Below are 23,858 nucleotides of genomic sequence, written 5' to 3' on the forward strand. Positions count from 1 at the left end.
GAGCCCACTGCAATGAGAAGCCTGTGCACCACAACTAGAGAAAGCCCATGCAGAGCAACAACCACCCAGCGCAACCAAAAAATAAAAATAAACAAGTAAATAGTTTTTAAAAAGATTTAAACAGGAAATGGGGGTACTTCCTTCGTGGTCCAGTGACTAAGGCTCAACACTCTCAATGCAGGGTGTCGGGGTTCCATCCCTGGTCAGGGAACAAGATCCTCCTGCATGCCACAACTCAGACCCAGTGTGGTCAAATAAAGAAAGCAAAATAATTATTTTAAAATAATAAATGAGTCTTAAATCATAATTGGAATTGACTGAACTGAATGAAGGCAATGATCTAGTATCAATACAGAGATATCCCTTCAGTTATTATAAGAAAACAAACTATTACAAAAAAAGGACAATAAAGTGAATGAAATGGGCAGGCTGGAATCCATACACATGATCATCTTGGGTTGGAAACTCCTACAGCAGACACAAGTCTGCAGGCCCAGCCCAGCTATACCCTGTGTCAGCTTGATGATACATTCCTTTAAAAATTTTCCCTTTAATTTCACCTCTTCTCTCTTTTTCTATCAACACTTACCTTCCTTATGAAAAACATTTGTCTTTGCTTCACTGATATTATCAAAGTAATAATTTTATATTGATCTGTCTCTAATGCCTGTCCTTTTCCACTGGAGTGTAGGATTCAGAGGTGAAGCTTGCATTGCTCAATACTGATTTGTAACTGTAAAGCATATGATCTGGGCAACCATAGGCACAGGCTTCCCTGGTGGTTCAGAGGTAAAGAAACTGCCTGCCCAGCTGGAGACTCAAATTTGATCCCAGGGTCAAGAAGATCCTCTGGAGAAGGGCATGGCAACCCACTCCAATATCCTTGCCTGGGAAACTTCATGGAGAGAGGAGCCTGGTGAGCTATAGTCCATGGGGTTGCAAAGAGTCAGACAAGACTGAGTGACTAAACAACCATAGGCACATCCCTTGGAATGTCAAACAAAAGATTTAATCCTCTTACTATATTATTGTTCTAATTGTGTTTTCTTTTATTTTTCTATATGATTAACATTTCAAAGATTATTTACTTTTTTGGTTCAGCCATGGGTCTTGGACTTGAACCTATGCCTTCAGCAGTGAAAGCACAGAATCTTAACCACTGGACTGCCAGGGAAGTCTCTGGATTTTTTTTTCTTTAAGTAAATTCATGCCACAAGATTAGAAAGTGGGGGTGTTTGTTGGGATTGATATGTGGGCTTCCAAATACCTAATTAATTTCTGTTAACTGATATCATGCTTTGTGTGAACCTCACCTGGTGATCTGATCAGATTAGCCGCCCTGATCTCATCAGTGAATGAGGCAAAGATGATTCTAGGAAAAACCCTATAGGAGAACACTGAACACATCTTTGCCCTCCCCTAATCAGGGCTTCTGGCTCAGTGATAATTGCCAGTGCAGAGACAGAAGAGATTTGGGTTTGATCCCTGAGTCGGGAAGATCTGGAGAAGAAAATGGTAACCCACTCCAACCTTCTTGCTCAGAGAACTCCATGGACAGAGGAACGTGGCGGGCTACAGACCACCAGGTCTCAAAAGAGTTGGACAGGACTCAGTGTGTCTAAACAGGAACAACAAGGATCCACTTATCACACCTATTCAGTCAACCTCATTAAAATGCTAATCTTCTTAGGTCAGACTCCACTGCTCCACTTAAAATTTCCTCTATGGCCCCCTCTTGCTCTCAGTGAAAAGCACCAAGTCCTTCCTGATTCCACCAGGCTTTGCCTCTGCTTGTCCTCACCCCTCCCACCCCATCTTAGGTGTGGTGGCTAGTTACCTACATCCATGTTCATTGGTGTCTATTGTTGTGTTTTTTTTTTCCTGGTGTAATACCCCTGGGACTCCATATGAGTTCTCTTTTCTTTGGCCATGTGGCATGTGGGATCTTAGTTCCCCAACCAGGGATCAAACCCACACTCCATGCATTGGAAACTCTGAGTCTTTACCACTGGATGGCCAGAGAAGTCCGATGTGTTCTCTTTGTGGACTTCTCCAGGCATACACAGACCACATGGTCACATTTGCAGCCATGCACTCAATTTCACACAAGCAAGGCTGGGGAGCAGCATTATGGCTAAGACTTGGAATTCGAAATTGTCATATTTAGACAACTTTTGGAATACAAAATTGTTGTATTTTCATCACAAGAAAAAGAAATGTAATGATGTATGCTGATGTATGCTAACTAGACTTATTGTGGTGATTTATTTCCCAATGCATGCAAATATCATGTCATATGTAGTACGTCTGAAACTAATACAATATATATGGCTATTATATCTCAAGAGAAAACAAAACAACTACCCTTCCCCCACCCCATATTGCCAGTGTTCTTAATCAGGAGCCTGGAATTTCCAAGCTGTGTGATCCCATACATGATGCCATCAGGCCTCCATCCTTGTCATGGGGGCTCTGATCTCTAAGGACACCCAGTTCAGAATTGCCACAAGAACCAAAATAATTACTACATTTGAAGCACATGGAGTATTCACTGGCACATGGTAAGCACAGAGTAAAAGTCCACTAAGTAACTGATACACACCCTTTCACTTTCAGCCCCACCGTCACCTCAATTGGCCATGAACCTCCACTTCCATCCGGACCTCCAGGGGGCTTCCCTGGGGGTTCAGCAGTAGAGAATTTGCCTGCCAATACAAGAGACGTGGGTTTGATCTGAGTCATAAAGATCCCCTGGAGAAGGAAATGGCAACCCATTCTAGTATTCTTGCCTGGAGAACCCCATGGACAGAGGAACCTGGCAGGCTAGAGACATGGGGTCGCAAAGAGTTGGACATGATTTAGTGACTGAAAAAAATTAAAAACCATGCCAGACACAGACTTTCCTAGGAGAAGCTGGCTTCAGTTGGGCCAGATTTTGCACAGCCTGATCAGTGGTTCTGACAGACCATCCCCCATGCCCGTGAGGCATCCATGTCTTTGTATCTAGGAATTTTCTCCCCAGAGCTATGTGTACAAACACAGGAGTGCACACTCACACACACACACACACGAAATGGCAAATTTTCCTTTTGTTCAGGAAACTCACCTCCCCCAGAAGACTGGACTCCACGCTGGGTGACCCTGAGATGAAGGCTGAGGACTCTTCCCCGTTTGACTCCCCTTCTCAACTGAGTTCATCTGATGTGTCCGCCCGAGGCTCCTCCCTTTTATAGGATCAAGGACAGTAAAGCATTTAAAGGCCTGATTGGATAAAGTGTGCCTGTTGATGGGATCTCCACTGGAAGCTTCGTTAGCGGCAGCTCTCAGGCTTTCCAGTAGTATTACATACCTGCCCTGGGCCTGGGGCAATAGGCCACAGTCAAACACTTCTATTTCTGCAGTGAAATGTAACCACACTTGCACTGAAGTGGGGATAGAAAGTATAATCTCAGGTGTGTTCTGGTCAAGTTCTGTCATCGTTTTTGTTTAGTCTCCAAGTCGTGTCTGACTCTTTTGTGACCCCATGGACTGTACCCCACCAGGCTCTTCTGCTATGGGATTTCTTGGGCAAGAATACTAGAGTGGGTTGCCATTTCCTTCTCCAGGGGAATCTTCCCAACCCAGGAATCAAACTCTGGTCTCATGCATTGGAAGGCAAATTCTTTACCATTGAGCCACCTGGGAAGTCCCCAAGTTTTGTCACAAATGAGTCTTATACAAACTTAAAACACTTTCCAACTTTCCAAGATTTGTAGATTCCAAGTGAAGCAGAGAGTAAGGCTAATATTCCCTCCTTCTGGGAATTCCCCGGGGGTTCAATAGTTAGGACTTGGCACTTTCACTGGTGAGGGCCACGAGAACTAAGATACAGCAAGCTGTGAGGCTGGGCCAAAACAAAAACAGGGACAAAGAAAAAGTCTCTCCTCCTGTGCTGCTGAGTCAGAGGGTGCCCCTAGGATCCCAAAGAAAGTGTTCCTCGTCCAACAAAAGAATCACAGGGCTGGAAACCAAGATCATTTAGTGGGAAGGGAAAGAGCAGTGCTTATTTTAGGTAAAGAAAGTGCACGATGTTTGATGGACTTGTGGGGAGGGAGGAGGGGGAAGGTGTTTAAATAGTGACTGGCACCATGTCTGAAAATCTGGTGGGGGTGTGTTGTGTACTCACTGGGGGAAGGCTGGAGGAAGGGATTTCAGGAAAACCCAGCACTTCCTGACTAGTGGAGTGAGTGACCCCCTGGAAGATGAGAGGAGAGTTAGGGAAGCAGACGGAGAGCTTTCTGAGAGAAGGGACTTTTGGAGTAGTCCCTATATTGTCTGCTTTCAAGTTACATCCAGAATCTGTTACTCCTGCAGCCCCATTGCCCCTCCCTCAGATTAATGAGGTCACTTCTGACTGACCCCTCCCATCAGTCTTTTTTGTTGTCAGGGAGTGGGGGGTGCTGCTATGTAGCTTGTGGGATGTTAGTTTCCCAACCGGGGATTGAACCCAGGGTCATAGCAGGGAAAGCTGGAGTCCTAACCCCTGGACCTCCAGGGACTCCCCTCACGAGTCTTTCTATTCCTGAAGCAGTCATCAGAGGGACACTTTTGTTGTTCCACACCGCGTGACATGCAGGATCTTAGTTCCCCAGCCAGGGATCAATCCCGACCCCCTGCTCAGAGTCTTAACCTCTGGACTGCCAGGGATTAAGCCCGGATCTGTTGTTGTTAACAAGTCCGGACAGGCCCCTTGTCTGTGGAAGCTCCCAGTGGCTCAGGCCGCCTCTTGTAAAGGACTTCTCCACTTCCCTTAGCCTCGCAGTTTCATATAATTCCATAAAAACGAATTATCAGCAATGTGAAATTAACACGAAAACAAAGCCATACAAAATGCAAGCTCGTTTATGTCATCAGATTCAATGGACCTAAAATACCAGTCAACTCACCCTTAGCATTTACACGCTGTTTCTGGGCTTGCCTCGCCCCAGGCAGGAGAGTGTGGTGATACCAGTGTAGAAATGGGCGTGCTGACGGTGGCCGGAGGCGCTGCTGACCCAGCTCTGGGGTCCTGGGCATCTCGGCCCCACTTCTTGCCCCGTTTGGTTCCTCCGTGCCACCCTCGTTGACGCTGCTGTTCCCAGAACCCCAAGGCTTCACCTCCATCTTAGGCTTTTGTCCCCTTTCCCTCTGTTTCTGGGAAAAGAACCCTGGAGTTCTCCTCGAATTCTCTCCACGTCTTTTTTCAAACATCTGCTTCTCAGTGAGAATTGCCCTGGACCCATTTTCTAGCACCTCCCCACCCCCGCCCCAGTCTGTCTCTATTTACCCCCTCAGCTTTTTCTCCAGAGCACTGATCTCCATCAAACTCTATATTCTCCCTACACGCCTTGTTTATTGCCTGGCAGTCCCCATTGGTAGGAATTTTGTTTCTATTTTGTTTGGCTGTTATCTCCAGTGAGTTACAGAGCATTTGGGATTTGGAGGTCTCATTAATGATATGTCAGTTTGAAATGAATATTCCAGGTGTGAGAGAGTGTGGCCTGACCTACTGTGGCTGCTCCAGGAAAGGCAGAATCAGACTTATGGACTTGGTTTATGGAATGGGACCCTCAAGATAGTTTCGGGTGCGGAAGAGACGGTCTTCTTGGGAGGGCTGCTGATCACATCTCAAAACTGCAGGGAGAAATACAGCTGACAGCAACTAGCAGAGTCCTGTTGGGAACTGAGGTCACCTCAGACTTGTCTTGATCAGAGTCCTAAGCTGCGGGGAGGAGGAGTTAAACAGAGCAGTTTCTGGGGAACTTCCTGCTGGCCCAGGGGTTAAGAATCCACATGCCAGTGCAAGGGACACAGGCTCCGCCCCTGACTGGGGTAGCAAGATCCCACATGCCCTGGAGCAGCTAAGTCCACGGGCTGCAACTACTGAAGCCTGCGAGCTCAAGGCTGTGTGCCACACTGAGACTCGAGGCAGCCAAATAAATAAAAAAACATTTAAAAGGAAAGAAAAGTGGCTTCGTGCTCATTTCAGCAGCACATTTAATAAAATTGCAACAACACAGAGGTTAGCATGGCCCCTGCGCAAGGATGACATGCAAATTCGGGAAGCATTCCATATGTTGTGCCCTTCCTCACTGAAACCCTTTGCTAATTCACACACACACACACACGCACACACACACACAAGCGGTTTCAGTTACCTGGCTTTAGGACATTCAACGACTTCCTGTATAGACTGAGGAGAGGTCAGGCTGATGAGCAGTCCTGGTTTGTCAGGCCAGGCCCTCTCATCCCACAGACTTTGGGGATCACAGCTCAGAAGGTGCCTCTACCTGGCCAAGTTAAGGTTAAAACAGATGAATCTGCTGGCCTATTGTGGTGAAAGCTGGACTCCCTGCCCTGCCCTTCCTAGTCATTTTACATATGTGTGTCCTCCAAGGCTTCTGGCCTGAACTTGGTCTTTCCTACACACACACACAGAGCAACTCATACATCCAGGGGGAAATAACTAGACATGGAAGAAGAATGGCAGCCTCACAAGTCATAGTAAGTAACATATGCTATACGGAATGAAGAACTGGAAGAAAAGTATAAAGAAATGAAATTAAGGGGGAAAAGTAAGCCAGGAGGTGAGGACAAAAAAGCCATAGGAGCAAGAAAAATGTTGGTTATAGACAGCATTGATAAAGGACAGGATAGAATACAGAGGAGGATGCATGTGTGTGTCCTCAGTCGCTCAGTTGTGTACAACCCCATGGACTGAAGCCCACCAGGCTCCTTTGTCCATGAGATTTCCCAGGCGAGAATAGTGGAGTGGGTTGCCATTTCATCCTCCAGGGGATCTTCCCTAAACCAGGGATCAAACCCACATCTCCTGTGTCTCCTACATTGGCTGGTGGATTCTTAACTGCTGCACCACCTGGGAAGCCCACATTGGACAGGGGTATTTATTTATTTATTTTTAGGGGTATTTAAAGAATGAATCAGTGAGTTCTGTGATCAGACTGAAGATGACACCTAAAAGGCCAAGGGTAGGAGAATGAAATAGAAAGCATAAAAGAACAAAGCTTGTGATCCACCTGGGGGAAGGGCTTTTCTCTGCTTTATGCCTCCAAAACAGTGGCTAACACCTATTACTATTAACTAGTTGTGGTACTGAACCCGCCCTATGAGCCCTCTAGAGTGCTGCAGCTACTGAAGCCTGCTCACCCTAGAGCCTGTGCTCCACAAGAGAAAGCACTGCAATAAGCTCGCGCACCGCAACTGGAAATGCCTCGCTCTCCACAAGCAGAGAAAGGCTGTGCACAGCAAGAAAGACACAGCACAGACAAAAATAAATATGTAAATAAATACTAGTTGTGGGATACTTAAAGAAAATGGAAATAGTGCACCAAGATCTGGATCCCTCCCCAAGAGAGTGGAAAATACATGATGATCAGGCAGGGGACTGTGTGGGTGAGGGCGGGGTTCGGCAGTCTAAGTCAGGTTGGACATGATCCTGAAGTTGCTGGACTCTCAAGCATATGGGAGGAGGTGGCCGAAGTTCAGGGATGAGGCAGGCTGATACCTGTGGGAGAGTCAGGGGCCAAGAAGATAGAGGCACAGGTGACCCGGCCAGTGGTACCATGAGGTTGTTACGTGAGGGCATGTGTACAAAGGCTGGTAGGAATGGGAAAGAGGCCAGAAGGCAAGAGAGCAAGAGTCCTGGGAAGTCTCTGGAGGTCCAGTGGTTGGGACTCTGAGCTCTCACTGCTGAGGGAATGGGTTGAATTCCTGGTCAGGGAACTAAAATCTCTCTTTCACAAACACACACACACACACACACACACACACACACTAAAATCTCTCTCTCTCTCTCTCACACACACACACACAAACGGCAAAGACTCCTAATCAGCAAATGGTACAGCTCATTGAACTTGAGGGTGCGGCAGTGTTTCTCAGATCTCCCAATGCGTGAATGCTCAGTTGTGTCTGACTCTTTGCAACCCCATGGACTGCAGCCTGCCGGCTCCTCTGTCCTTGGGGTTTCCCAGGTTGCCATTTCCTCCTCCAAGGGATCTTTCTGACTTAGGGATTGAAGCCGCGTCTCCTGCATTGGCAGGCGGGTTCTTTACCATCGAGCCACCTGCGAAGCCTTCTTCCATCTCCCAGTGGCCCTTAGTCTGCAGCCATTTAGTCTAGCTCAGAGATTGTTACCAACTCAGCTTGTTGGATTTTCCTAATAGAAATCAATAAAAAGCCAGATGAGAAATTCAGAATTTGTGCCATAGAACAACAGAGCAAGCCCAAGGAGCAGATGCCCTTGCTGGCTTCTGGAGGAGGGGCAAGCAGGTCCCTCAAATGCAGCGAGGGCAGGGGCAGATCAGGGGGTCTGACCACCCCTCTGTGGAGGTACTGTATGCAGGGATCATGTGTAGTACTTTTTGTAATTTAGCTTTTGCTCCTAGCACGCAGGTACCTCAAAGGTGGCAGTTGGCTTTGGGCCTTTTCGTATTTTATTGTTTATAATTTGCCCCAACTGCCCATGCATGGAGTTATTTTTGGTCCCTTAAAGCTTCTTTGTATCTGCCATTCAAGGAGATGTTTGTCCACGTGCAAGCACTGCAGCAAATGGTTTCAGGTCCTACATCCCAGCCTGTCTCCAGGTGAGGAGCAAATCTTCAATTATGTCACCTGGGGTGGCCCCTCAGAACTGGGCAGCTGAGGGCCAGATCCCAGGCCTTCATTTTCCTGTTAGATGTGAACATCCAATCTCAGTAGGCTTTTAGTCTATGGCAGTTGTGGATACACATGACGCACACATCCATACTTACTATAACACTTTGAAACTGATGTTTTTTTCCCCCTTGTGTCAGTAGTTCATTTCTTCATATTGATGGGGAGTCTCCACTGATAAATATAACACTTTCTTAACCATCCATCTGTAGATGGATGTTTGTTTTTGCTACCTAGAGTTGTAGGCTTTGAAGAATAAAGTTCCTGGAAATATAAGAATTGCTATTTAGTCACTAACTTACATCTGCCTCTTTTGCGACCCCATGGACTGTAGCCTGCCAGGCTCCTCTGTCCCTGGGATTCTCCAGGCAGATGGATTCTTTATCACTGAGCCACCAGGGAAGCCCAAATGCACGAATATATACAAGTATTTCTGTGGACACAGGGTTTCCATTTCAATTATAGTGAGGAATAAGTATATAGTGAGGAATATAGTGAGGAATAAATATAGTGAGGAATAAATACAGTGAGGAATAAGGATTAACTTTATCAACCGCTAGTGTTTCCAAGTTTTTTACTATGCATTCCTACCAGCAATGTATGAGAGTTCTGCTTTTCTTCGTATCATATCTTCAACACCAGGATATTGTCAGTCTTTGAATGCTACCCATGAAAATGAGTGTGCAGAGGGGCCTCACTGTGGTTTTCACTCATATTTCCTTAAACAATAATGGCGCTATTTTCATGTGATTATTTACAATTCATATAGAACCCACCTGCAAAGCAGGAGACAGAGATTTGATCCCTGGGTTGGGAAGATCCTCTGGAAAAGGAAATGGCAACCCACTCCAGTATTTTTGCCTGGGAAATCCCATGGACAGAGGAGCCTGGCAGGCTACATTTACGGGGTTGCCAAAGAGTTGGACATGACTGAGTGACTAAACAATACATATAACAGTAAAGTATTGACCTATAAAGACTGAATGGCATGTTCATTTGAGTTACATGAGGTATAGGGGCCTCAATGGACGGGATCAATGTATTGTAATCCACCATAAGATGCCAACCCTCCCAGGATATTTAACATCTATGGTGGTGTCTCAGATGTAAACAAAATTGGTTACTTCTCACTTTATGCTAATGAACCTCATTTTTATATAAAAGATAATTTTTTGTTATGTCTTCCAGATGATTTCTGGTCTTTTCTCATGTAATTGACCAAATTGTGTTACTTTTGTCTACTAATTCCTTTTGCTATTTTGTGCTTAAAATTATTTGGAAAAGATCATATAAACACAGATGAGGATAAATCTAACACAAATATTTTCCTTCCCATCTGTATAAGTATGAAATGAATCAATTATTGTTGTGAATCCTTTCAGTGACATTTGGATTCACTTACAGTGGCATCTGTTTTCCCTCTCTGGATCTGACCTCCTGGCTGTCGGATTTATTTCCATCATGCTATTTTAGCCCCTGCCAGAAGGTGGTAAAGAACTTGCCTGCCAATGCAGGAGACAGAAGAGTCGCAGGCTCAATCCAGATTGGGAAGACCCCATGGAGAAAAGCACGGCAGCTGCCCACTTGCATGGAGAATTCCATGGACATAGGAACCTGGTGAGCTACAGCCCACAGGGTCACAAAGAATGGGACACAACTGAAGTGACTTAGCACACACAGATGCCTGCATACAGCTGCATGGTTGTAGCTTGTGAGACATGCCCTTCAAGACCCAGCCCTGAAATAGGCAACTATTTTTTTCCCAAAACATTAGCACTAATTATATTTGTGATTACAGTATTTACCAAATATAGACAATTGATATGTGAGAAAGAGAGAGATACAGTCTTCAATAAATCCTAGTCTATATGCACTGGATAACTTCAGAAATTAAGGCCTAAAATTTGCTCCTCTGTTAAGTATGGGTGATAGTATTGAGAATGTCTAGAGCTAAAAAACACTTTAAATTATAACTACGCTCCCTCTTGGTGGCTCAGACGGTAAAACCATTTGCCTATAATGCAGGAGACCCGGGTTCAATCCCTGGGTTCGGAAGATCCCCTGGAGAAGGAAATGGCAACCCACTCCAGTATTCTTGCCTGGAAAATCCTATGGACAGAGGAGCCTGGTAGGCTACAGTCCGTGGGGTCACAAAGAGTCGGACACGACTGAGCGGCTTCACTTTCACTTTCATGCTCCCTCTGATTGCTTCTAAATGTACTGAAATTCCCCAATCACTTTATAGAACCCCAATTTTATTCTGAATTATGGTGGATTACTCAGGGCTTTTCCCTCACAAGAACACAGACACAAATTATCAAAGGATTCATACTGGAAACAGTATGGGTGTTTTTTTAATTTTTTTATTTTTTAACAGTATGGTTTTGACTCCAAAATAAAATGCTAGAAAATTGCATCTCAACTTCTTTTTTGTTTTGCATCTCAACTTTTAATATGCATTTTCCTTTTTTGCCTGCACTGCACAGCATTCAGGATCTTAATTCCCCAACCAAAGATGGAACCTGTGTCCCCTGCAATGGAGGTGTGGAGCTCTAACCACTAGACTGCCAGGGAATTCCTAATAAGCATTCTTTCTGATCCCTTGTGTGAAAAACAATTTCAAAGTTTTTTTTTTATTTTGTAAATGTCTTTTTTTTTCCCATTTATCTTTATTAGTTGGAGGCTAATTACTTTACAATTTCAAAGTTTTGTTTTTTGTTTTTTTTCCCTCAACAATTGCCTGTACTTGAAATATCCTGCATGCTCTGCTTTTTTCTTCTTGAATAACTGAGATAGTAAACTGAATAATTTAACTGAGTGTCACTAATATTAACTGAATAAGTGTCATTAATATATCAGTAGATGGTCTTTTGTTTCCAATGAATATTTTGGTTTCAGGGGTGTTTTAAGTGTGTATCAAAACATCAAAATGTACATCTGAAACACATGCAGTATGTAATGTTCAGTCAATTATACTTTCATGAAAACAACTATTCAAAACTTGTCACCTCCTAATAATTTTACTGTTTTAATCTGAGTCCTACAGATTACTGTAGTTCCTGGAGTTAGCATGATGGATTTCTAGCAACTCTTCCCAACTCCATGTTCGGTGAAACCATGTTGGCAGTTTGAAATTGGCCAAAGTGAGAGTATTTACACACGGGAAATTGGAAAACACTACAAACCAAGACTTAATATGTTTTTGAAATCTTAGGCTTAAGAATATATAAACAATGCAGATTAAACTTATATAAGTATATGGTGAATGTGGTAATTACATTGTACAGAATACATAAAAATTAAGGAACAAAAATGAGCTGATTACTTGTTAATAAAAAGGTAAATAATCACAATATTAAAAGTAAAATGAGAAAAAAAAATAAAACAAGTATAGATATATACAGATATTTCACCAAGAAGATATACAGATGGCAAATAAACACATTAAAAAAAAATGTTCAACACAATGAATCCTTAAGATGTAACTAAAATTAGTGTTTCCTTACTGAAAGGGTAAATTCAAAAGACTGACCATATCAAGTACCAGCAAAAATGTGAAGGCATTTTACATAAACCTGGTGGGTATATAAAAGCAAACAATGATTTAAGGTCACCATTTAGCCATTTTGTAAGTTAAACATTCACCTATTCTGACTCAGATATTATACTTTGAGTTATTAACACAAGACAAGTGAAAATACATATATACAAAAGTACATAAAACTGTTCTATCAACTTTACTTAGAATAGCCAAAACTGGAAGTAACCCAAATTCTCTTAACCAGATGAATGAATAAATAAATGGAATAAGTATAGAAAAGATACCTAGTTCAGCAATAAAAAGAATTAACTATTTTTATATAAATAATTGAAGAATCTCAAAATAATTATGAACCATGAATAAAATTTAAAAAATTAAACATTTTAAGAATAAAATCAGATATAAATCTAGAACACACAAAATAATCTATTGGAAGGTAAATCAATGATGGCTGAAACTTACATTATTGTGATTATGATGAGGTTTTCTTGGTTTACATGTAAATTTTAAATTGCATACTTCAAATAGACACAAAATACTGCATGATGACTAGAATAAAAATTTATAAAATGGTTCAAAAGCAAAACATATATATCCCACTCTTTTCAGAAAATCAGGCTTGGCAATCCTATATTGCCTCTCTTTCCTGATGACCTTGGAGGAGCAGCCTTGCCTTAGTGGTAGCAAATACTGATGAGTAATAGATCCCTTCCCACCTGAGTTAACAGGAATGCTGGCTGCTCACAGAGCCACACTGTGGACTAAGTGTTCTCCTTTCTCTCTCTGTTTCTCTGCCTTTGTGGCAAGGGGCTTTGGCTGAACACCCCAGAGAGGATATAGGAGTCCAGAAAACCAATAGCTTATTTTCTTTGACAATGACCTCAGTCACAAAAGACACACGACTGGAGGTTGGGAATTTCTGGGCATCTGTGCACACTGATACTGCACAGTCACTGGAGCATCTGTTGACACAACTGGAGAAGGGGCACACACCACCTACTTCACTGCAGTCTCCTCTGCTCCAGGTACTTTACCAAGAAGGCTCCCCCCAGCCCTGTAGTCTTACAGTGGCACTATCCAGTGAACTCTGGGGATCAGGGATGTGGTTCTTTCATAGGTTAACTGCTAAGCATTATGTGATAGTCACTCTGAATAACAATTCATGTTCCCAGAAGTACTAGAAGTTGTCACAACTTCCTGGCTTCCCAGGGTGTTTTCTGAGCCCACAAAAAGTCCTGATACACAGTCCACAAATCAGGACCCCAAAGCTCTGCAGTCTTTCCTAGGAGACTTTGGAGAACAATGTGCCAAAACCAGAAAGACAGCTATATGCTTCATTCATACTGACATGTGAGGCAAACAATGTACCTGACCCCCATGAAATCTGTGCCACCCTCAATGCTGGTATAGCCTAGCTGTCTTCAGATGACCTCACACAGTGAATAGAATCTCCAGACCAAAGGGGGCTTAATATTAATGCCTTTATTATTGCAAAGTGCAAAGTAATAGGAGGCATGCAGTTCCCAGCTTGGTTCCTCCAGTTCCTCCAGATTTAGAGGCTGAGAAAATCCAAGAGAAGTATCACTAGAAACTAACATGTCCCTGAAAATGCAGGCCTTTCTGTCAAGTCACCAACAGAATTCAGATTGGGTCTACTGGGCCCAACCTGAATGAGGTTCATGCCCTACTGTGGAAATGAGAAGGGAAAGAGGATGCCATAAGAGCTAAGACTACTCATTACTTCCATCCACAAAGGGGATGGGACAGAGGTCAGCTTACCTAAGCATGTCAGGAGGAAATTTTTGCACACTGTGGACCTGCCAGGTGATAGAGATGAAATGGATTCTGCCATAGAACTGGCAGTGACATAAAGCTGGTGAGGGTCCTGGGAGGCAAGAAACTGTAACACAACTCCTAAGAGATTCTCACATACCTGGAACTTGAGGGGAATGCCCCTACTCAAGATTTTCTGATATATGAGTTTTAATTCAGGCAGATGGCTCCCTCACAACTTATTTCCTCCAGTGTAATTATACTAAACTGCATCTGCTGGCACATCTAAGGCCTTTCACCAGTGTGAAGTCTCCAGTATTGAATGAGGCCGTATTAGCAGCTAACAGATTGCCCACATTCACTGCACTCTTAAGATATTTTTCACTGTGAACTCTCTAATGCTGAATGAGGCTGGAACTTCGGCTAAAGGATTTCCCACTGTCCCCAGACTCATGAAATCTTTCTCCAGTGTGAATATTCAGGTGTTCATTGAGGTTAGATTTGCAATTAAAGATTTCCCACTTTCTTTTCTCTGATGAGGCCGTTCTCCAGTGTGACCTTTCCGGTGGTAAATGAGGCTAAATTTTCGGCTAAAAGATTTCCCACATTCATGACATTCATAAGGCCTCTCTCCAGTATGTATTCTCTGATGTTGAATGAGGATGGATCTTTGAGTAAAAGATTGTCCACATTCTGCACAATCATAAGGCCTTTCTCCAGAGTGAACTCTCAGGTGGTTAATGAGGTTAGATTTGCAGCTAAAGGATTTTGCACATTCCTGACACTTATAAGGCCTCTCTCCAGTGTGAACTCTCAGGTGGATAATGAGGTTAGATTTGCAGCTAAAGGATTTTCCACATTCCCTACACTCATAAGGCCTTTCTCCTGTGTGGATTTTCTGATGTGAACTGAGGCTAGAGCTTTGTTTAAAGGATTTCCCACATTTACTGCACTCATAAGGTCTTTCTCCAGTATGAAGTCTCCTGTGATGAATGAGGGTGGAGCTTCGGCTAAAGGATTTTCCGCATTCACCACACTGATGAAGCCGCTCTCTACAGAGACCTTTCTGATGTTGAACAAAGTTGGATCTTTGACTAAAAGATTTTCCACATTCTTTGTACACATAAGGTTTTTCTCCAGTGTGAATTTTCCTGTGGGTCTTCAGGCTGTTGCTTCGGGTAAAGGATTTTCCACATTCATGGCATTCATAAGGCCTTTCTCCAGTGTGGACTTTCTGATGCTGAATCAGATTCCACCTTCGGGTAGAGGTTTTTCCACATTTGCTGCACTCATAAAGCCCTTCTCTAGTGAGGACTCGTTGGTCCTCAACAAGTGTATCTGTGCAGTTGAGGATTTTTTTGCCTTCTCCCCAGTTCCGATGCCTTTCCCTACCATGAAAGACAGCCTCACACTCATTATTGTTGTTTGGGTTCTCATTAGTGTGAGTGACCAGTTGATGGAAAAATCCCATGCTGTCTAAGTCGTCTTTCCTTATTCCCTCAGACAAAAAGGATTCCCCTGACACATGGGTTTCACAGCTCTTTATAATCAAGGCTGTGTCCACAGAAGTTCTGATGGGTATCTCTCTAATGTGTTGTCCCTGGTATTGCTGAAGGTTGGCAGAGATATAGAATCGATTCCCACACATGTATGGTTTCTGCCCAAGATGTGCTTCCTGATGCTCAGGCAAGTGAAAATTATCTCTCAAGACCGGGCCAGACTTCTCAAAGGGCTGGTCCTTCTGGGGAGATGAATCTGCCTTGAGAGTCTTGATCTGTGACACTCCTTCTACAGAAATGCTTTTTTCAGAAGGTGCTCCCTTTTCTTCTACTCCATGCCAACAGCCTGAAATTAAAGAAGTGATGGTGAAGTACACGTTAACCTTTCTGAGAAGGCATCACAAATGTAACTTGATACATCAAAGAATCAGTCCATGAAACTGTTTTCAGGAAAAGGAAGTTGGGGTCACCTTAAGAAAGCAACTTCTGTGCACCACTCAGTCCCTGAGGTCAAAGAACAGTGTAGGCCTCAATAGGCACAGGACACAAAGAAAGGCCCAGGGGGAAAGGCACGTGCTACAGATCATTCTCTGTCAATGGCCTTAGTTTTTTTGGCCATGACACTTGGCATGTGGGATGCAGGGATTGAATCAGTGCCCCCTGCAGAGGAAGCACAGAGTCTTAACCACCGGACCACCAGGGAGGGCATGTCAATAGCTTTTAGTAGGATTATATCTGCTGATGACATGTGATGCTGTGCAGAACTCTATTTCAGGTCCAGAAAAATCTGACTGGAACAGAGGTTAACAGGTGTTTAAGGATTATTAGATAGGTGCATACCTTTGTAGGAACACTACAAAGGGGGAAAGCGCTGAGGAGGGAAGAGTGTGAGGAATGAGTAAGGTAAGCAGTCCAGAGAGGTGAACAGTAGCTCTCAGCTGGAGTCAGAATAAAAACAACTAACAGAAATGACAAGTCAGTAAATTGTCAAGAATGGAGAAGGAAAGATGGAGATGAGCTTGGCCACTGGCAATGGCACCAAAACAGAAGTAAAACAAGAGAGATTCTTGATATGACTTCAACCAAGCCCTGAAGTCATGTCCTCTCCCATCTGCTATTCCTTTGTGTCAGGTCCCCTCTGGGCCCATCTTGTGGAGAGTGGAGTCATATGCCTTCAGGGAAGCACAAAAGACTCTTTCTCATGAAACAGATCACCAGCCCAGGTTGGATTCATGAGACAAGTGCTCAGACTTGGTGCACTGGGAAGACCCAGAGGGATAGGGCGGAGAGAGAGGTGGGAGGGGGGACAGGGATGGGGAATACATGTAAATCCATGGCTAATTCATTTCAATGTATGACAAAAACCACTGCAATGATGTAAAGTAATTAGCCTCCAACTAATAAAAATAAATGGAAAAAAAAAAAAAAGACTCTTTCTCTAGCCCCAGTTGAGCTACTGCATGAGAGCTGGATGATACAACTCCAAAGGAAAGGACAGGACAAGTCAGTAGCCAATACTAGCCCAGAAAACTCAGGACACAACAGATCACAGCAAACATATTTCAAATATTACAAATAGTACCTATGGACACAACAAAAGAGTGTCAGAGTAGTAAAGATGGCAGAGTAGTAAGATGCAGGAGTAAGTAAGCAGGAAGATGGCAGAGTAGTAAAACGAGGTGTTTTCCCACCTGGACAACAACTACAGTGGTAGAATCAGTCTGATGTAACCACTTTGTAATGCAAAATTGCTTTAATTTATGTCATTTGGAGCTCTTACTATTACTCTGATATTTAAAAAAAAGACACACAAAGACTAAAAGAAACCTACAGGGGAATATATTTGATGATTATCAGTGCAAAATTAATCAATAAAATACTAGCAAACTGTATTCAGCAGCATAATAAAAAGATGTTTGCCACAAACAACTGGGATTTATATCTAGAATGCCAGGATGATTCAACATACAAAGTTTGATCAATGTAATATATCACTTTAACAGAAAGGAAAAAAATGTTATCACCTTAGTCAATGTACAAAACACACCTGACAAAATTCAACACCATTTTATGATGAAAATACTCAACTATGAAACTATGACTAGAAGGAAACTAGCTTAACATAATGGAAGCAAAAAATTAAAAACCCACAGCAAACATTAAACTCAATAGTAAAAGACTGAAAACTATTTTTCCAAGATCACAAATAAGAAAAGAATGCCAGCTTCCAACACTACTATTCAACATACTATTAGAAATTCTAGACAGACCAATTAGACAAGAAAGACAAAAGTCATCCAAAAGAGAAAAGAAGGAAGTAAGAAATCACCACATCTCACGAAATCTTAAAAATTCCACCACAAAACTGTTAGAATAAATCAAGTTATCAAAGAAAGAGAATATAAAATGGAAAAAAAACCCAGTTATATTTCTATACACTAACAATCAACAGGAAACTAAGAAAACAATTCCACAGATAAAAGTATTTGTCAAAAGAACAAATTACCAAATTTAACCAAGGAAGTAAGATTTGTTCATTAAAAATTACAAAACATAGCTAAAAGAATTACAGACAGTAAATGGAAAAACTTCTATGCTCATGGATTGGAACACGTAATATTGAAGATGTCAAAACTATCCAAAAAAACCCCCCAAAAACCAAACTAACCACAACATCTACATGTTCAATGCAATCCTCTAAAAAATCCAGTGAGAATTTCTGTGGTAATAGAAAAATTCATCCTAAAATTCATATGGAATCTCAAGAGACACGAAATAGCCAAAACAAACTTGAAAAAGAACAGAGTTGAAGGAGTCACATGTCTAAATATCAAATACCACTGTAAAGCTACAGTAATCAAAACAGCATGATACGGGAATCCAGGCAGACATATAAATCAATGAAAGAATAAAGAGGTCAAAAATAAGCTTGCTCATGTAAGTTCAAACAGTTTCCAAAAAGAAGGCCAATACCATTCAAAAAGGAAAAACAGACTTTTCAACACATGATGCCAGGAAAACTGAATATCCACATGCATAAGAATGAAGTTGTCTGGTACATAAATTAACTCAAAATGGATCAAAGATCTAAACTTAACAGCGACAACCACAAAACTCTTAAAACATAATGGAAAAGTTTCAAGACAACTGCATTTGGCAATGATTTCTTGGATATGACATCAAAGGCACAGCAACAAAAGAAAAACAAACTGGACTTCATCAAAATGAAAAATTTTGGTACATCAAAGGATGCCATGAACATAAGAACGAGACAAATGACAGAATGGGAGAAAATATTTGAAAATCACATATCCAATGAAGGGTTAACACTCAAAATATAGAGAGAATTCCTAAAACTCAACAACAAAAATCAATCAACTTGATTCAAAAATTCTCAAAAGATTTTCTGAAGAGACATTTCTCCAAAGAAGATAAATAGACAATAAGCACATGAAAAGATGCTCAACATCATTAGTCGTTAGAGAAATGCAAATCAAAACACAATGAGATACCACTTCACACTAATTATAATGGTTATTACTCAAAAAAACAGAAAAGAAGTATATGCAAGAAGAGGAGAAATTGGTACCTTTGTGCAGCTGCTATGGAAAACACTATGGTGATTTTTCAAAAAATTAAAAAAAAAACCTATCACAGATACAGAAATACTGGTTGTGGGTATATACCTAAAAGAGTTGAAGCAAGGACAGTAAAAGAAATCTGCACACTCATGTCATAACACCATGATTCACAAGAAACAAAAGGCAGAAGCACCCAACTGTCCACAGATGGAATACTGAGTAAACAAAATCTGTACATACAATATTATTTAGTCATAAAAAGGAAGGAAATTCTGACACATGCTACAACACAGATAAACCTTTAACATATTATGCTAAGTAAGCCAAACATCAAAGGAGAACTACTGTCTGATTCTACCTACATGAGACACTCAGTCAAATTCATAGATACAGAAAATAGAATGGTGGATGTCAATGGATGGTAGGAGTTACTGATTAATGGGTATGGAGTTTCTGTTGGATGATGAAAAAGTTCTATGGATGCAGGATTGTGATGCTGCAAATGTTTTGTATATTTTGCGACAACAAAAATAAAGTAAAAAAACATAACCAAAGGATCTGTAAGTAGTACTTACATTTGTGTAAGCAGTGACTATGTAAGTGACTACACTTCCAGCACAGTCAGAAACAAATGTGAGCTATAGGAAAGGAAGGTGCTATACTAGGGTGCTATGGTGCTGAGAGTCACCCAGTGAGGCAGAGGGCAAGACATGGGGGTCCATTAGGCTGACAAAACAACAGTGATACCAAACCCTTACCCAGGAGGCTTTGAGGCAGTAGGTGCTGTGGTGAAGCAGATGAGAAGGAGGCGAGCACTCAGCCCAGCCCTTGTAAACACAGCAGAAATCCAGGCAACTAGGGACACACCTGCCCCTGGAGAAAAGAGATGCACAGAGCTTGGCCCAGGGCACAGGGGCAGGTGGAAGAGCTTACCCAGTGAGGATGTAAGTGCAAAGTTCTCCAGCATCACATCGTGGTACAGGCATCTCTGAGCCTCATCAAGGAGAGCCCATTCCTCCCAGGAGAAGTACACAGCCACATCCTCAAAGGTCACACTGCCCTGCCAGGATACAGACAGAAGAGACCATCAACTGCCTCACTCCTGAAGACCCACAATCCACATCCTCGCACATCTACTCCATCTCCATCTTCCTCCTAAGAGCTCAGAAAAGATTCTGGACCTTGGTGCCATAGCTGTCTGCTTTCTCCTCTCCCACTAACCGCTCTGTTCACTCTGCTGTCCACTCTGCAACCAGCGGAGCCTGTAAAGACCCAGAAGAAATCACCTCCCTCATTTGATCCACACCTCCCACTGCCTCCAGAATAGATGCCCGACTTCACAGGCAGTCATTCCAGGTCTGACTGCTGCTCCCCACACCCAGTTTATTCTCACCAGAAAGGAAGGAGACCTGCAATTCCCTGAACCAGCTTAGTCTCACCTCCAAGCACTTCGTGTTTTTGTGACAAGCTTCCACATCTCTTTCCATTGGTGGCCTGAAATGGGAACCCTTTCATATAACACTTAGACTGCACTTAGGACCCTGAGCTAGGATTTCCCAGGATCTCCATACCATACCCAAGGGCTGGGAAAATGCCAGGTGACAAGTTCCATGACAACCCAAATTTGGAGAAAATTAGAGGGCTTCCCTGGTGGCTCAGTAAAGAATCTGCCTCTGATGCGGGAGATCTGGTTTCGATCCCCGGGTCGGGAAGATCCCCTGGAGAAGGGAATGGCAACCCGCTCCGGTATTCTTGCCTGGAGAAGTCCATGGACAGAGGAGCCTGGCAGGCTACAGTCCACGGGATCGCAAAGGGTTCGACACGACTGAGCGACTAACACAGGGTTGCGAGCAACGAGGGTAACGTCCACTTACCCGATCAGGTTCCAAAAGCACCTCTGCAGCCATGGACACCTGTGGGAAGAGGTAGGTCTTAGAGGGTGTGATCCTGGCAATTTTCCAGGGGCTCAGGCCTTCCCTGCACACCTGGCGGCACCCGAACCAAGTACCTGGGGCCGAGCATCTAACCTCTGTACTGACTTTCAGCAGCTGTGTGTCCTGTTCCCTGCAGACATCAAATGGGCTCCAGGGTTCCCGGTCCTCCCGCCTCAGTCCGACCTTCAAGCCTCTGCACCTGGGGGTCCCTCAGCCTGTCACCCTCTCCCATGCGCCATCACACTGTCTGTCAGACACAGGGCCCCACCCAAGGCCACCTCACCGCCTGTATCCCGGGGCCGGGGCTGCGGGCACGTGAGGAGGCTTCCTACACTCGGAGCTTTAGTGTCCGGTGGGTCGAGGGCGGTGCGGGCCCAAAGGACATTGTTTACCTGAAGCAGGTCGCTCAGGGCAACCGCCGCTACAGAGCCGCTGGGCCTGGTAAATCCTGGCTCGGACGGACCCGGCAGCAGAGTATCCAGGCCGCCCCGCAGGCGGCGACGTGCTGGACTCTAGAACCGCCTCCAGTCACTGGGTACAAAGCCTCTTCTAGCGCCTTCTCTGTTACTTCAAGCCTGACTTTACGCACTCGGCCTTAGGACCCAGATAACAACCGAAAAGACCGCAGCGAAGACACCGGAAGTCCCGCCTCACATGTCACAGAAATGCTGAAATTCTGAGCGTTCATTGGGTAATCTTAGCTGCCTCTCAACGCCTGGCTTTCTGGGTAATGGAGTTCCTGCTGCTACATAGGCCGGCAGGAGGGGCGTGTTTGCTTGAATGCCTGGAAAGGCGTCCCGCAATCTCCAGGGCTGCAGAGAACAGACCTCCCCGTTTTTCTAGGTCGGGGATAGGCTTCGCTTCCTTTTAAAGGGGCGAAGGCCAATTTCTGCGGAGTCCGAAGTGCATTTCGAAAGCCTTAATGAGATCAGTAGTGACCTCTTTAAGTGCTTAGATAATTTAGAGTCCATGTAGTCGACTCCAGTGAACAGACACTAGTAGATGCGAGAGTCCTTGAAATGCACGCAGACTGAGGAGTTTAAGTGATTTTGTGAGCTTTAGTGAGTTTTGGCCGGGACTTTAAAGGGAAAAAAAAAATCGCTTGGACCATAGTAGACAAGATAGAGGAGGCTTATTGGACATCTCTGAGGAAGATGGACACGATGGGACCCGGGCCTCTCCTTCTTGTTAGTCAATGTGCAGAACTCTGAGAAACACCGTCTGATCCATAAAACATTAAATTACTTTAGCTGAAAAACATAACACTGTTTTACACAGGCACATAATTTTTTTGTAGTGAACAGTTGACAGTCATTTACGAAATGCCACATGAGCTATTTTCTGTTAAAAATCTATTAGAGAGGACTGCCCAGAAGCCCTCTTCAGTGGTAAAAAAAAAAATCCTCCTGTCAATGCAGGACACATCGGTTCAATCTGTGGTTCAGGAAGATCACACATGCTGGAAGAGCAACTAACCCTGTGCGCCACAGCTGCTGAGTCTCTGCTCTAAAGCCCAGGACTGAGTGCACTCACTGCAACTACCGAACCTGAGCGCCCTGGAGCTGGTGTGCAGCAAGAGGCACAGCCGCTGCAATGAGAAGCCTCTGCACTGCTATGAGGAGCACCCCCGCTCCCTTGATGCAATGAGAGAAAAGCCTGGGCAGCAACGAAGACCCAGCACACCCAAAAATTAAAAAAAGATGCTTGCTCCTTGGAAGAAAAGTTATGACAAACTTAGTGTATTAAAAAGCAGAGAAATCACTTTGCCAACAAAGGTCCATATAGTCAAAGCTATAGTTTTCCACTAGTCATGTACAGATGTGAGAGTTGAACCATAAAGAAAGCTGAATGCCTAAGAATTGATGCTTCCGAACTATGGTGCTTGAAAAGACTATCGAGAGTCCCTTGGACTGCAAGGAAATCAAACGAGTCAATCCTAAAGAAAATCAACCCTGACTATTCATTGGAAGGACTGATGCTGAATCTGAAGCTCCAGCACTTGGCCACCTGATGCGAAGAGCCGGCTCATTGGAAAAGACCCTGATGCTGGAAAAGAATGAAAACAAAAGGAGAAGGGAGCAATAGAGAATGAGATGGTTGAATGTCATCACTGAATGGACATGAGTTTGAGGAAACTCTGGGAGATAGTGAAGGACAGGGAAGCCTGGCTTGCTGCAGTCCATGGGGTCACAAAGAGTTGGACACAACTTAGCAACTGAATGACAACAATAAAAAGAGAACGCAACTTAAAAAAAGAATCTATTAGAGGAACATGTGTGGGTTACAGATTAAGTGAGAAGGCTGTGTGCAGCTATTTAAATTTGCAGCTCATGATTCATTTATGTGATTTATTACACTTTGTGCATGCTTAGTCACTTCTGACTCTTTCCCACCCTTTGGACTGTAGCCCGCTAGGCTCCTCTGTCCATGGAATTTTTCAGGCAAGAATACTGGAATGGGTTGCCATTTCCCTTTCCACAGAATTTTCCTGACCCAGGGATCAAATCTGCATCTCCAATACCTCCTGCATTGCAGGCAGATTCTTTACCAGCTGAGCCAATGGGGAACCCTGATTTCTGATTAATCACCCTGATTACTCATTTATTCCATAATCCCCCCAAATTGAATATATGACTATTTCCTTGGCCTGAATGTGACAAATATTATAGCCTTGCAGTGATGATAGAATTTTACAAATACTTCGTTAAAGACTCCGCTTAACACATGTCCCCAGCCAAAAACAAAACACAAAACCAGTTGTGCACTTATAAACACCACCATCACACAGACCTCAGGAGTCTACGCAGTAGATTTACCTTCTTCATTTTAAAACTCA

At 43.4% G+C, this 23,858-nt stretch overlaps 1 protein-coding gene and 1 non-coding gene across 2 annotated transcripts; one reads left to right on the forward strand and one right to left on the reverse strand.

Annotated features, from left to right (window-relative positions):
• Positions 1-5,994: 5,994 nt before the first annotated feature.
• Positions 5,995-6,098, forward strand: LOC139030068 (U6 spliceosomal RNA). Its single transcript, XR_011482387.1, has one exon. It is a non-coding gene; the product is annotated as a U6 spliceosomal RNA (small nuclear RNA).
• A 4,939-nt stretch (positions 6,099-11,037) lies between these two features.
• On the reverse strand, positions 11,038-21,947 carry LOC110137818 (zinc finger protein 211-like). The gene is made up of 4 exons (XM_020894468.2): positions 21,415-21,947; positions 20,963-21,001; positions 20,022-20,148; positions 11,038-15,853 (listed from the first exon to the last, which is right to left on the reverse strand). The coding sequence occupies exons 2-4, from the start codon at positions 20,993-20,995 to the stop codon at positions 14,487-14,489; spliced, it is 1,527 nt and encodes a 508-aa protein (XP_020750127.2). The 5' UTR covers positions 20,996-21,001; positions 21,415-21,947; the 3' UTR covers positions 11,038-14,486.
• Positions 21,948-23,858: the final 1,911 nt, after the last annotated feature.

Source organism: Odocoileus virginianus, chromosome 20, assembly GCF_023699985.2.
Source record: "Odocoileus virginianus isolate 20LAN1187 ecotype Illinois chromosome 20, Ovbor_1.2, whole genome shotgun sequence".
NCBI lineage: Eukaryota > Metazoa > Chordata > Mammalia > Artiodactyla > Cervidae > Odocoileus > Odocoileus virginianus.

What these genes read in the sequence shown, in the direction of transcription:
- LOC110137818 (XM_020894468.2), bottom strand. Translation starts at nt 20,995, where the DNA reads ATGGCTGCAGAGGTGCTTTTGGAACCTGATCGG. An exon ending in TGCTTTTGGAACCTGATCGG is followed by an intron (nt 20,149 to 20,962) that starts GTAAGTGGACGT and finishes GTATCCTGGCAG; the next exon opens with GGCAGTGTGACCTTTGAGGA. An exon ending in TGCACTTACATCCTCACTGG is followed by an intron (nt 15,854 to 20,021) that starts GTAAGCTCTTCC and finishes CTTTAATTTCAG; the next exon opens with GCTGTTGGCATGGAGTAGAA.